The sequence below is a fragment of the Ptychodera flava genome, chromosome 4 (genome assembly GCF_041260155.1).
Source record: "Ptychodera flava strain L36383 chromosome 4, AS_Pfla_20210202, whole genome shotgun sequence".
In the NCBI taxonomy this organism is placed as follows: domain Eukaryota; kingdom Metazoa; phylum Hemichordata; class Enteropneusta; family Ptychoderidae; genus Ptychodera; species Ptychodera flava.
In genome coordinates this window covers 5,009,078-5,025,206 of record NC_091931.1, presented here as the reverse complement: position 1 = coordinate 5,025,206, position 16,129 = coordinate 5,009,078, and the positions used below count along the sequence as shown (strand labels likewise).

At 37.6% G+C, this 16,129-nt stretch overlaps 1 protein-coding gene across 1 annotated transcript in view; it reads left to right on the top strand.

Moving 5' to 3' along the window:
* Nucleotides 1–8,284: 8,284 nt before the first annotated feature.
* Nucleotides 8,285–16,129, top strand: part of LOC139130743 (protein NPAT-like) — a 32,332-nt gene continuing 24,487 nt past the window's right edge. Inside the window, exons 1-4 of the mRNA XM_070696529.1 lie at nucleotides 8,285–8,705; nucleotides 10,517–10,620; nucleotides 15,215–15,275; nucleotides 15,901–15,982. Of these exons, the coding sequence (XP_070552630.1) occupies nucleotides 8,669–8,705; nucleotides 10,517–10,620; nucleotides 15,215–15,275; nucleotides 15,901–15,982 (284 nt within the window). The 5' untranslated portion in view covers nucleotides 8,285–8,668. The remainder of the gene's footprint in view (nucleotides 8,706–10,516; nucleotides 10,621–15,214; nucleotides 15,276–15,900; nucleotides 15,983–16,129) is intronic.

The following is a 16,129-nucleotide window of genomic DNA, read 5'->3' as shown; positions in this document are numbered from 1 at the left end:
TGTAGCAGGTTTTTTTAAACTTCGCACAGTACTCTCAGAGTTTAATCACTAATTACAAAACTTTATTTAATATGCAAATGAGCTGTTAATTAACTTGACACTGCTCAATGCTTTATGGGACAATTAGATATCCATCAGATCAACATTTGTAGCACGTTTTATTTAATTCAATGCTGTAATTTTAGAGTAATGTCACTAATTACAAAGTTCATTAAATATGCAAATAAACCCTAAATTAACTTGACACTGCCAAATGCTTCTCAGTACAATTAGATATTTATCAAAACAATATCTGTACCCAATTTCACTGACTGGGTGCCGTAATTTCAGAGTTATATACCTAATTACAAAGTTTATTAAATATGCAAATGAACCCTTAATTAACTGTACACTACTAAAAGCTTTACAACGCAGTTAGATATCTGTCGTATCAGTATGTGCAGCAGTTTTCATCACATTTGATGCAGTTATTTCGGAGTTATATGACTAATTATAAGACTTTATGAAATATGCAAAAAAGCTAATTATTAACTTGACACTGCTCAATGCTTCTCAGTACAATTGGATATTTATCAGACCAACATCTGTAGCAAGTTTTCATCAATTTAACGCTGTAATTTTGGAGTAATATCACTAATTACACAGTTCATTAAATATGCAAATGAACCCTTAATTAACTTCACACATCTAAATGCTCTAAAGCACAATTAGATATCTGTCGGATCAGTATCTGCAGCAGATGTCATCACATTTGGTGCAGTTATTTTGGAGTAATAACTCTAATTACTAAACTTTATAAAATATGCAAATGACCTATTTGTTAACTTGACACTGCCAAATGCTTCTCAGTACAATTAGATATTTATCAAAACAATATCTGTACCCAATTTCATTGACTTGGGTGCCGTAATTTCAGAGTTATACACCTAATTACAAGTTCATTACATATGTAAATGAACCCTTAATTAATTTCACACTACTAAATGCTTTACACTACAGTTAGATATCAGTCGGATCAGTATCTGCAGCAGATTTCATCACATTTGGTGAAGTTATATCGGAGTTATATGACTAATTACAAACCTTCATAAAATATGAAAATGAGCTATTTATTAACTTGACACTGCCTAATGTTTCTAAGTATAATTAGATATATATCAGATCAATATTTGTTGTAAGTATCATCAAATTTGGTGCAGAATGTCAGAGTTATGACACTAATAACAATAGTTCATTTAATATTCAAATGAGAAAATAATTGACATGACACTCACAGTATCATCACAATGTTCTTAGATTGTCATCTGTGAAAAGTTTCATGAAATTTGTGCAGTATTTCTTGATATATGTCTACACTGTCATTATCGTCTCCATAGGCAAAGCATTGTACAGAAAAAAACGCAAGCCACACTAACCAAAATCTAATCAGTTCTTGCAAGTAGCATATGGTACCTGTGTACCAAATCTGACTTGAATCCGTACAGGTGTTTTTGAGTTATCGTGTAAACAGACAGACAGACAGACAGACAGACAGACAGACAGACAGACACACACACACACACACACACACACACACACACACTACACACACACACACACACACGGACACGGACAGACAGACAGACATCGCTATGACATTAGCCCCGTGTTTACACACGTGAGCTAAAAATGCTGAAGGAAGTAGACAAAGAAACTATGTATACATGGAAGAGACGACTGCGCCTACTCAGTTTCTAATCAGGACTTTCTTAACATTCAAGTGGAATGTCACTGAGAATTACGCAACATACAAAGTGCAATGTAAGTGAAAATCATGGATGTAACACAATAGATTTATTTTTTACATCCATGGTGAGACTGACACGATGTCTGATTCCAAGCATAACACGAACCCTCGTTCACAGGTCGTCCCTACTTTGCATAGAAGCACACCAAACACTTACAAATACTGTATGTGGACATCCGTTCAGTAAGGGACCGTTCAGTTTTTACGGCCGGGGGGGGCGGCAAATCCAGGGGGGGTCATCGTAATTTTGGAATCCGCGAAGGGGGGTCATCGCTTTTTCACTGGTAGGAAAGGGGGGGTCACCACATTTTCAAAAACATAATACCTACAATAAAGTTCACTTTATGCCATGGCCATATTCGACCCTCTTTATCGCGGGCCGCCTTCGGCGGCCCACTACAATAAATATACTTTATGTATTACCCATGACCCTCTTAACGGGCAGACGCCTTTGGCGGCCCACTCCAATTAGGTTTACTTCGTGCAACGGCCATGATCGACCCTCTTTACCGGCGGGGCCGCCTTTGGTGCCCACTAGAATAAAGTTGACTTTACGTAATGGCCCATGACCCTCTTAACCGGAGTGCTGCCTTTGGCGAACCACTCCAATAAAGTTTACTTTATGAAGTTACAAATTTCCTCACAGCTGTCCTAATTAACAGACGTTTGCATGGATGTGGCTGAGAAGTTTGTGCACTGGCATCTCTGCTGCACGAATAAAGTGCGCCGCGTACCGGAGTTCAAATCCAAATCGTGCGGGTAAATTTGACATATGAGTTTAGTTATTTTTCAGCGAGGGGGGGGGGTCATCATTTTTTTCGTCTGACAAAGGGGGGGGGTCATCTTTTTTCACGAAAAATGCAGGGGTCTATATTTTTTTGAACACCGGCGACAAGATTTTGCCGCACCCAGGCCGTAAAAACTGAACGGTCCCTAACTAAGGTGCCAAGGCTGTCTCCCCCGTCGATCGTAACAATACCTTTACCCCACTGTCGCGAGTGGAGTGATACGTACCGGCCGCCGCGTACTATGCATATAATAATTATTATATGCATGGTACGCGGCGGCCGGTACGTATCACTCCACTCGCGACTGTGCTTTACCCACAGTTCCTGGAGTTGCCAGTGTGGCATACATACCCCTTCTCTCTATGTATACTACAATGGCAACTCCAGGCACCCTTGCCTTTACCTATACCAACAACGCACATGCAGTGTTCCTGACCCATGGCAGTTGTGCATTTATAGGTATTTTGATAACGATGGAAATGCATGGCTTACAGTATTACGCCGTCAGAAAAAAATTGTCAACAATACCAAAGACAGTAGAAGCGATATGCTTTCATATTTTTGCTCGAACGGTAGCATATTTCAACACCCTGACGAACTGTACGTGTACTTTGTGTAATGACAGTTGTCATGTAATATCAGTAACCCTCATGTAATATCAACTTCCGCAGTCATACTCAACTTTGCGAGCCAAGGATGTTTATTCGTAAAGGGACTTTCCCTCAAAAGATCATACATGTACCGGTACTTCGCCTCCCTCACCAAACCGTGCGGATCGAAAGATGATTGTTACTGCCCTCGCGCATGTTGCTTGGTTGAGGTCGCTCTGTCGCCAACTTCACGTCCATGGCATTTCATTTCAATTTAAGCTTACTGTACTTTGTAGGGGGACTCATCATTTTTGTTTTCGCATTTCCAATACCCTTAAGCTGAATATTACCCAGCAGTGGTAATTTATATATTTGAAGAGAATTGAAGGTAAAGACTTCTGAACCGTATGTTGGTGACGCATAACTCGTTACATTCAATACATACTGCCTGACCAACGCCTAGAACGCAACATCTCAGGTCCACTTTAATTCTTTGGAATCCACCTTTTAGCACAAAGCAGCAAATCCATTCTTTATTCAAAAATAATCCGTGACAAATTGCGTCACTCTTCTGATGCTGTGATACTTGATAGACCACATTCTAATACACCTGTTTTGACATTTTCGATTTGTAATTTCGATAATTTCAATAGTTTTATAATGCACAAGCCCTCAATCGTTTAACTGGAATAACTTCTAAAACAGAAGGGAGATGCAAGATATCCCACTTTTCGTAGATTTTAAGACAACGGTATCGAGCTTTAAATTCATAAGTCAAGTTGTCGTTTTGGCGTGACCAATCGCGTTCAGGTGATGCAACTTCTGAAATCTGTGGTTGATAATTCTCAGAGTAACTATAACACCATGTACACTGCGTTTATCGTAGACTTGGTTCAAGTCTGTGATTTGTGAATGTTTGAGTGGGATGAACGCGATGATTTGTGTTCTGTTTTCATGTGAAACGCGGGGTAAACACAATGAGTCGGGTGAACGCTATACAGGGGAGTTTCTCCCGGAATCCGGCAGAAACTCACTACTGCGCAGACTCAAAAGGTAACGTGTTCAATCACTAGGAAAACCTTCGCTGATCACTGCGTCTCACGTGTCCAGACGCAGCACGGGGACCAGCCAAAAGGAAAACCTGGCCTGGGCTGCCAAATTCCAAATAGGTTTGTATGAAATAGGAGAGACACAAGAGAAACTATTTACTGAAAATCAGCTTATTTCTCTACTAACAAAACAAGAGTTATCTTTTAATGAACAACTTGCAGATTATATTTTTTACTTTATATAACAAAGAATTACCTATATATAGTTATATTTATTATTAGCTACTATTATTATACTGTAATACTTTATCTTTATTGAAGAAAATTTTAACTTATTTTGTATCACACTTTTATTGCCACAAATGTGATGTAAATCCTATATTTACAAGCAAGCAATAAAAATATTATTATTTTATTATTAAAAAAGATTTTGTGTAATAAATTCACCGACTTGAACCAAGTCTATGTTTATCCCTTCTACACTCTGCAAATTTATATGATATGAGGTCAACTCATAATCGGTTCTCGCATATGAGTTTGACTCCATTGGTTTGACCCTACGCGCGCCTTTTATCATTGGTGTGATCGGAACTGACGCCAGATTGCAATAAGGAATTTTTAAAAGGTTTACTACATGTTGTTGCTGAGTGATATGTTTCTTGATTGTTATCATTCTTTTCCCATAGTAAGATAGTGTGAAAGTACCACTTGTCGTATTTCTTAAGTTATTATTTTTAATAACCGGTCATAATGGTGCGCTGGATGAAGAAATTCCTTGAATTTCTGAAACAATTTTGCTATCACCTAATGTTTACTATAACTTGCTTTGTCTCATACAATTTATGATTTAAACTACAAAACAGAGTGTCAAAGTGGGTGCAACTTTGTTACACCCCAGCCACTCCTGATTAATGCGAAATCGAATTAACCAAGTAGGCCTATTAGCTGGTCATAATGGAGATGAAAAATCTTGTTTCAGATTACAAATTAAATTTACACGCACCCATTACGATATCAAAATTTTATTACAAACAAAAGTCCTGGCGTTACTGACGTATATATCCGAAAGGAGTGTGCACGGAATCTGTATAGGCCTGGTATTTGTCATTACAACACACGAAGAACTTCATGAAGAAGTTGCGATAGCTGCGACGGAAGTTTGCCCGCCGATACAGAAGGAAGATGACTTGGTTGCCCCCGAGCAAGATGAACAACCCAATTACCAACGTCATGAAAATGACGCTCATTAGCAAAATGTACCGATCATTTTTAGGAGCATGGTCCTGTAATCTGTGTCAGCTCCGATCAAACGAACGCGCGCGCGTCGGGTGAAACCAACGGGGTCAACCCCACAAGTGGTAACCGATTATGAGTTGACTTTATTGAATATTACATTTGTAAAGTGCAGAAGCAATAAACGCAACATAGGCACGATGTTATTGTTACTCTGCGAATTTTCAAAAAAAGATTTCAGATTTGATGTCACCTTGACGTGATCGTCACTCCAAAACGACAACTTGACCATTAAACTTAAAGTTCCATTGTCTTCAAATATATAAAAGTGGGATATCTTATATCTCCCTTCTGTTTTATGCAAGATAAAGGATTAAAGGCTTGAAAACTATTACGATTAAAATAATCGAAATTAAAAATCGAAAATGTCGTAACACGTGTTTGAGAATATTGTATATCAAGTATCACAGCATCAGAAGGGGTGGACGCAACTTGTCACGGATTAAAACTAGTCTGTTTGATGTCTTTTATCCGTCGAATGCTGTGCCATGAAAACGTTGGATCTATCTTGCTTATCGTCTTGATAACAAAACATCTTTGTTAAACTATGCTTGAGAACTGCCGCTTTGATATCGCAGTCTCCCTTTTCCCCATGTTTCTCGAAAAAAAGGATCAAGCTTCTGTTTGTCGCTGTTGTGTTGTCGTCTTTGTTGCAATGTGTACAAAAACCTTTGCAGGAGACCTCGTTAATCATCTTCGTATTTATTTGTACTCATCGGAAGAAAAAATAAAAACCAGCAACACTTTCTATATTCTCATGTGAGCTTGTCGTTGTACACTGTCATGTATGACACAAATATAACAAATAACAAAGCTGCATCTGTGCAGTCACTCCGCATTATATCGACTTGCATGTAGAAATACAAGAACATGTCATTGTACCGTCCACCTTTGCCCAACAACGTCCGTCACACAGAATTTTCGTGGAAAGTTGTTGGCAACACGGAACTGCAGAAACACTGTAAATGACTTCAACAACTCTGAAAACTATTGTATCTGTGCCATATTTCAACATGAAATGGCAAAATCGTTCTTTTTTCACAGAAGAACTTTCAGAACTTTCAGAAAAATGCTGACTTAGCAATTTAAGGTTCATTTAATAACGCTTTTGCTGTATTGCGTGCCTTCATCCACTCACATGTATTTCTCACTCAATCTTTATTATACTCAACTAACACTAGCAGAGAGTGTGGTGTGGTACATTCGACAAGACTGAACATCGCAACACTTTCAAGAGGACAACAAAGTATCCAAGTTGTACATAAACAAACTGTTAACAGTGGGAAAGGCTACTTGAGGGTTAGCACAAATCAGTGTTCTTACAGCAAGATCTAGAAAATTATACTCCATAACCCTTTAAAGGGCCTTTTCCTAATGTGTAACACTGGAAACATGTGGAGTAATCTACTCTACTTTCCTGGAAAAATAAATCTCGTCCCTAAATTACAATGAATAGAATTTGCCCAAGGAGAACTTATATCAATGTTTTCTTGAAGCGCCTGTTTCAGAATATGATCTCCTTGCAAATTGTTTAACCTACACAAATATTTAATAATTTAACAGAGATGTAAAGGTTGCTCTTTAATGGGAATCTGTCCAATTCTGCTCTTATCCCTGATCAAGTGGAGTACATTAACTCACACTCAAGATAAATCTGTAACAAGACATACACAGACCTTCAAGAAAATTATCAGTACTTGTAATTTTTGTTGCCCAGATTTCTGAAGCATAAAGACAAAGAAGTGAGACGATTAAGTAGGAAAGACTTTCAAACAAAGCTTGGACTCAACATCTTTTCACTTAAAATTGACTTTTTGATACTGAACAAAGCTTTCATTGCTTTATTTTTAAGAGTACACTGATTCTGCGTGAATTTTCCATTTGGTGTAAAACTATACCTACATATATATACTGATTTACAGTTTCAATTGCATTTTTCTCATAATAAAATGACTGTTTTCTTTATTAAACGGTTACCTTTATTGAAACCTTTATTTTTCCCTTTTAGTGTTTACTGAAAGACCCTAAACTTTTCTAAAAGAATGTAACTTTTTCAAACAATTCTGTACAAACACGATTGGAACTAATTTGGGATAATTGGATCTTCATATTTTTCAAATTTATTAAAAGTGTTCAGTGCTCTATAGCTGAATTTTGCAATATGACAAATTACTCTTAAAAACAAGTGTATAACTTAAAAAGGAAAAGTGGATGAGGTTACATTTTCAGATTGAATCAACAATACTTCACCATCCAATTATCCCAAATTAGTTTCAATAGCGTTTAAACCTTCTGCAGATTTTGACATTAAAACTAAATCGTCAGCATATAAAATACAATGTAATAGATCTCCCATATCAACAGGAAAGTAAAAAATGTCATCAAATACATCTGGAAGATCGTTAAGAAATATATTAAACAATGTAGATGAAAGATTACAACCTTGTTTCCACCCCCCCCCCCCCCCCCCCCCCCCCCCATGAAGAAATTCATCTGAAATTTTGTTTGACGTTTTCACTTTCTACTGTGTAGGCCTATACCAAAATGCATTTACAAAAGTACGTTTTTATATACACTGAAAGCACATAAAAATGTTTCCGTCTTAACCAGCTCCCTACTTTCATAAATTAAAATTTGTCATTGAGTAATGTGAGCATCAATCCATTTAATCAAAGATTAATACGGTGTTTTTCTGTGTGAAGTGCACTTAATACTTGCCCGGGTATATGAATGTGTAGCGCGCCAGTCTCGTTCCCATCGAACATGACCCTTGACCTTAACGTCGTAATGGACCCTGTTATTGTTACGACACTTTGGCTTTCTCCGTAAAAAGAAACCGGGAAACACGGTTGTCGCTAATAGTCAAGCTTGTGTACCAAAGTCTGACTTTCTCACCATTTCGCCAAGCACTGTCCAATTCAGCCGCTCCATGAACGTGTGGTACAACTTTCAGTGAAAACCAGTTTACGGCACACGTATTTCACAGCGCGGTCTGAGCCCGATTCGTTGGCCAGCTGCAGCTTCGTCCTCAGCTGACCCAGGCCGTAGACGTCGTCTTACAGGGAGCCCCAGTCAGATTTCCCGTAATTTCAAGGTTCAGACATGTTTCCCGAATGAATACACTTCTTTGATGTGACGCAGAGTGTGGTGATCATACGGAAGATGTTGTTACCTTCAGATGTCGCAAGACTCATTCTAGGTCAGTGCTGTACAATGACATGTATCATATGTTACGTTGACCACGGTCCCTCTATCACAGGGACCGTGGTTGAACAACAGCCATGTAATGGATGTATTGATGTGATGAGGGCTACTGAGGCACTGGGTGCTCAACTCAGCGTGCATAGGGCGTGCGAATGCTATGCAACAGGAAAGAGCTCAGTATGTTCCCCCTAGCGTTTATACCTTACACATATATTTAGTCGAGCACCTTAGCTGCAGTACAGTAGCTCGAGGTTTTGCCTGGGTATTTGGGTCGGACGGCAAAATACCCATGCAAAACCTCGAGCTACTGTACTGCAGCTATCGAGCACCTTAGCTCTTCATGGCAGGGCTGTGTGTTACCGGCGTTATACGGCCGTAACACACAGCCCTGCCATGCAGAGCTATCGAGCACCTCAGCCTCAATCTGGCAAATCCTGCCATGGAACTTGTTCCACAATACAAAATGTATATAGCTAGTTATTATAGTAGATTATTTTCCAGACTCACTACTCCAAATGCTCTTCAGTGTCAACACATGCGACAGACTGCCCAGAGCTATTATGTGGTGTGCTATGGAACCTCTCATGCTCAATTGGCAGCACTATACTACTCCCTCGGTTGTGCTTTGTCATTAAGTGATATGGTTATAGCATATTGCAAACAGTTGTGTGCTACCTCCATGGGCAAAGGATCACAGTAATTTGGGCCCCAGTCTCCTGTTTGGCCCTACAGTTCTCACTCCAATCAATGTGTCATTTTCTGGCTTGTTTGTGTAATAAATATCCAGGATTTAATGGGTATTTGTTTAAAAAAATGTACAGGAGTTTCAAATGATATATTGTTACTTGTTAATTACATACAATTCTATGAAATAAAACTGGAGAGAGTTGTCGTCAGTCAGTTGACAGTTCCTCTTAACTCGTATCATACAAATTGACAAAAGTAATGTCAAAATTCAGGTACTTTGTTTCATAATATACCTGATTTTACTGGTGACGGCAATTTAAAACCGCAACCACATCTTTGCTACACCTGGTTTACATGCCTGATTTTACCCCAATGTCATGTTATGGAAGAAAGCGCCCTCACATGTGCAGTGATTTCCAGTATCACATCCAGATCCAGGTGCCATTTATGGATGAACATAGGTGAATCCACGTATCTTAACTTTTATCTTGTTATACAGTGTACGAGCTTGTTAAAGTTGGCAGTTGGTTTTTTTGGCAGTGAACAGTCCAAAGAAATCAATGCAGAAAACCAAAACTGCTCGATGAAGTTTTCATGATATCACAAGTATTTGTATCAATGATGTCATTTGTTTGATCTGTACTGAATGTCAGAGTGGGTTGAATGATGTCCTGAAGTGATGGGCAAGAGCAGCGCAGGGTTGATATTTTTGTGTATAATGGATAAAAAGTGTGAGATCCTGAATCAGTGAATGTAATTTGTAAAGCAAACAACATTGTAGAAATATCAATATGTGTGGAAATGCGGTTTCGGTTGCACTGCTGGATGTCATATCCCAACAGCAAGTACAATATATGCACAGTATTATTCAGTGATAATGTAATGATCTTAAAGATACCAGTATCTGATAAAACCTTTTTGGCCCTGATACAAATGTTCCTTTCCTTGGTCAGATGGTGGAATGGCCCACCCAGATTTGGCCTTCATGCTGTACAACCTCAGGTACCAAATTGTGTATCAGTACCAAGTCCATTGCTATCTTATTACTAGACATTTAATATCATCTCAGTGTCATTATACAGAGAGTGAATCTCAATGAATAGCACTTTTCTTCCCCAGGTTACCTTCAGGATGAAGGGTTGGAACAGGCTTGCAGTATCTTTATTTCTGAAAGTTCACATCTTAAGGAATATGCACATCACTTTGACCCAGCATATGGCAAGGTAAATACTGGTTTTCTTTGTCAATTTTTTCCAGCCCTAGCAGGACACAGATTACTTAAACAGACAAGCAAGATAATAGGTTTTCAACAAGAAGGTGGTATGACTTGAGGCTTATTGTGTCAAAATCAGAATATGTACATTTGTTGTATTATCAGCCACACAAAGACAAGTAGGACTGACAAAGAAAGAACAGTGGGTATGGTGAACCATAGAAAACTAAAGATGTCTTACCATCTCAATTTCTCATGTGTATGTGCACAGATTTACTGGCAGCCATGTTCACCAATGCACCGATCCATTATGAAATTGCTACATATCTATATGCAGTGTTTCATCTGGGCTGTGCGATTGGGGATTCCTGAAATTTGTCAAGTCATGCCCAACCCTATCGAACACCACAGGGGCTTAGTCTTGCAATTGGACGACAACCAATTAGGCTATTTCCTGATCTTGATACACTTGATGGTGTCTATTGACAGCAATGCAACAATGTCACAAGTGTAATTTACAGTAAATAGATGTCAACCAAAAATAAGAATTCGTTTCACTTATTGATTTTGTTACTCTTTTGATGATGTTTCCATTTATCAGACTGTTCCACCCCTGACTTGAGAACTTTTTATAATTTGTGGTGTTGAACTTGATTAGCTCTATATTTATCATCGACAAACCTTCCACAGATACTGTATTTGGCATGTAAGTGCAGACGTAGCAGGTTGGTCTGCTTGGTGAATGGTACTACATGTATATGTGTGACAACAATATATTTCAAATAACGGTAATTCTTTCTTGTAATTATGTTGGGAGCACAATACCCATCTTCTGAACCATGGTAGATGAAACACTGTATTCTGCATTCAGTGTGTTGCAAATGATCAAATTAAACATGATATTATAGTCAAGCATCTGTCCATTATTTAATATTCAAAACTACCTTTTTTTCAGGTAAGGTTATAAGTACATTGGAACAATAGCTTCTAGCTAGCTGTCATCTTTCTGCGTGATCAGTCAAACAGCCAAAAATTTTAACTTTGCCTTTCTTAGGAAGAAAACCATTGACATTGTAACAAATTATTATAAAATAGCACTAATCCTTGAAAGAAGATGTACTATTTGGATATTAGAAAAATTGAGAAAATCCTTGAATGCTTTGACATATGTTGCATAGTGATGTTTATGGCCAGATTTCCACTACTACTTGCATTCACGATAGAAAGTAGATCTTGTTAAATAATATCCGAATGAACTTCATGTTTTAGGAGGAATAATGGTCAACAACAGAAAAACAAGCACTTTTAGTTTAATGGTTCAGTTTGTGTGAATCCCAGAAGTGCTTTAACCATGACAAACATCTTATTGCCCTTCCCTGGAAAATTCTGTTTATTTCATGTACACAAATGTTTTGGAATTATTGTCCAGCATGACTAGACCAAAATAATTGTGTTCTTTGGATTTTTGTGTCAAAACAACAGATGTCAAGAGACTTTGTTACAAACCCATTCAGCACCATAGATTGAATTCATAGTCTATTTCCTCAACACATTCAGCACCATCATTTGAATTCATGGTCTACTTCCTCAACCCATTCAGCACCATCATTTGAATTCATGGTCTACTTCCTCAACCCATTCAGCACCATAGTTTGAATTCATGGTCTACTTCCTCAACCCATTCAGCACCATCATTTGAATCCATGGTCTACTTCCTCAACCCATTCAGCACCATCATTTGAATTCATGGTCTACTTCCTCAACCCATTCAGCACCATAGTTTGAATTCATGGTCTACTTCCTCAACCCATTTAGCACCATAGATTTAATTCATAGTCTATTTCCTCAACACATTCAGCACCATAGTTTGAATTCATGGTCTACTTCCTCAACCCATTCAGCACCATAGTTTGAATCCATGGTCTACTTCCTCAACCCATTCAGCACCATGGTTTGAATCCATGGTCTACTTCCTCAACCCATTCATACCGGTAGTTTGAATCCATGGTCTACTTCCTCAACCCATTCAGCACCATAGCTTGAATTCATGGTCTACTTGTTCAACCCATTTGCCACCATAGTTTGAATCCATGGTCTACTTCCTCATTCCATTCAGCACCATAGTTTGAATCCATGGTCTACTTCCTCAACCCATTCAGCACCATAGTTTCGAATCCATGGTCTACTTCCTCAACCCATTCAGCACCATAGTTTGAATCCATTGTCGTCTTCCTCAACCCATCCAGCACCATAGTTTGAATCCATGGTCTATAAAATTTCCTCAACTCATTCAGCACCATAGTTTGAATCCAAGTCCACTGTTTTCTATGCCAGAGTTAGACCTTTACAGAGGAAGGTTGGATAAAAAGTTGAGCATTTAGAAATCATCAGTATTCCACTTGCTAACTCTCCCTCTACATACAGCCACATTGATATTGATGACTTGAATTCAACTGCACATTTATATAAATTTACACAGATAGTGTTCACAAAGTAAATGCTGAACAATTAAATATGCTAAATTCAGATTAGAACAGGACAACTAAAAATGCTGAAAAAAGTATAGGTATACAGCTGTTATTGACTTAAGGCAGAGTGTATCATTTGAGCGTTTTTATTTCAGTTTGACTCTATATTTTGACTTGTTTACAAGTCCTGACACATTTTACACAATAGTTTGACAACATTTTACTGTGATCTCAGTGATATTAGTAATCAAGAGGATACTGTTTCCTCTCAAAAATAGATACAACATGCTTTTAAATGATGCAGTTGTTGCACTGTAGTGAGTGGTCTTCATTGGACTCATACGGTACAAGTCACAGCTAGTCGTACAATAAAACTGTTGTTGAATTTATTGTTTCTTGAAAAGAGGCTGAATAACGTTTCTCTGAAATAAACAATATAGACAGTGCAAAAGTATTTGCAGCCAAGTCACCTTACAGGATTATGATTTCCACAAAAGCTCCCATGATCTTTATTTGGCCCACAGTATCATTGACAAATAAGCTTTCAAAGTTTTGACAGTGTTTAACACGGAGAGTTGATTTTCAGGTCACTCTGTCCATGCACATACAAACATTGTTTGCTTAGGGGGATTAGCAAAGGAGAGAGATGTTGGAATTAGCATATAACTCTTTGCCTGACCTTTGGTAATATGACCAAAATCAGACAAACTCATCTTTTTGAAACACACCTTACACTTTTAGAAAGTGGCTTGCTGTGTGTCAAAGTTTAAAATACTCTTATACAGCAGGTGTTTGGCTCTGTCTCTGGGCAAGTCAGGTACAGATATTGAAATTTAGGAAAAACTTGGGGTACACTGTGACTTACACTCCTTGCCTGTACAGGAGGATGGTTTATGGTTAAACAACTTTCCATTTTCACTTTTTATAGAGCAATTTCATGTTTAATATTTAGTATAAATCAGAAGTTTGGGTTCAGTAAAAAACTGAGTTTCATTCCTGAAACATCTTTTGGCCCTCAAGGTATACTCATCAACTGTAATCCTTGAAACATGCAGCCCAATAGGCCGAACCCGGAATTCGAATCGACCGCGGTACAAACAAAGCCATGTGCGCAAACGCGCATAGACGTACGTGTATTTCCATACGCGTTAGTACACATGTGGGTTTGTTTGTACCGGCATCACGTGATTATTTGGGCATACTGAATCTGTAGAACGCATCGCGTCCTTTTTATTCCGGAGTAGAACCATTGTATCAATTTTGCAGCTATTATTCATCAGCTGAATTTCACAGAGTAACTCATAGATACAGTAAGACAAAGTGAAATTTATGTAAAGTGCAGATTTAACAGTTCCTGCCCTTGAATTTGTTGATTGATTGACTGATTTGTAAATATTGTTACAATAACCATTACTGAGTAGCAGATTGGCTTTCTTGAACTGTTCCTTCACATTCAAACAAAGTCACTAATAGTGGAGTAGCTGGACCTGTATTCTGAGAATTCAGATGAAATGACAGTTTCTGTGCAACGTTTAGTCTTGGTCTGGTAATAGTATACTTATTCACTAAAGGACAAAGGATTTTCTCATTATAATAATACAAAGTACAAGAGGAATACCAGAGCAGGTACTGTGGTATATACTGGAAATAGCCAATAGGATGACAAATTCACAAAAATACAACATCAACATTGTAATATCAGTAATTTTCAAGGCACATTTTGAGTAATTTGATCGTTATTTAGTATATACTTAGGCCAGGAAGAGTAATTAAATTGTTCCTTGGAATCAGCACTTTTACTTAGCCAATTTGGATTGTTTTTGAAATGTGCCAAATATATACTTCCTGGTTGCTTTTAAAGCATTTTTGTTGTGCGTATTTTTACAGTTTTTAGTTTTCTTCACAGAACACATGGAAATGCTCAGCATTTGTTCTGTCAACACTGCCTGTGTATGTAATGCCTCTATTATAGTGGACTTCATGAACTAGACTTCAAGTCATCAGTAACAATGTAACCAGTGGGAGATTTTGCTGGTTCAAAAATAAATTTAAAAAATTTTACTTGCTGCCTCTGCAAGGAACAATATTGTTTTATTTTGCAGTACAGTAAAGTATTTTTGACTCTTTTTTTCGCAGCCATATGAAGGAAAAAGTCTAATTGAGAGACTTGAAGAACATGAGAGTATGCTACAGCAAGGTAAAGCCAAACAGTCACTCTCCAAAATTTAGTATTTTAAATTTTGCCCAAAATGAAAAGTCAGAGAATTCATGTAAAATTGTCATAAAATGGTCATGTTTATCAAACTTCTAGTGTCTGGAAGGATTTAGCAACATCAACAATTAATAATAAAATTGCTATTGTACTAATAGTCTGAATATATATATCTAATTATGAGGATAAATTTCAAATTGATCACATTAGCCATATCAGAGGTGAGGTGTAAGATTAGGGTAAAGTGTGTATGATATACATGTACATGATCTGAAACCATGTTCAAGAAAAAAGTACAATCTTATATGTTGTATGTCTGTATCTATATGATCTTTTGTGATATTGATTAAGCAGTATTCAGACGCATGATACTATCCTCCAAATTATTCATGTACAATCTGCATGTACCAAAGCAATTATTCATTGAAACAAGTGTATTGGGTAGCAATAGGTGAAGATTACAGTCACCCTACAGGAAAATTTGATTCTTGCTCAATGTGTCATATGTACAACTCAGTGACATTGTCATCTTCATCAGTAGCAGTAATATCCTTATGTGCAGTCGAAGATGTCTCCAATAGTAACCTTGATTTTCTTGTTTCCATGACAGTGGGAAGGAACCAGAAAGATGGCCTTGAGAAAGTACTTAACACTCTGTGGAAGAAATTAGACCAAACAGTAGCTCAGTTAAAGTAAGAATATCAAACACATTGATATATGTAACATACAACCTGATAAATGTCATCACTCACACTAATGTCGGCAAACTATGTAACAAATAATTACTGACAATTTCTTCATACCGTAAGCTATCTTCTGAAAAAAAAATTTTTTATTTG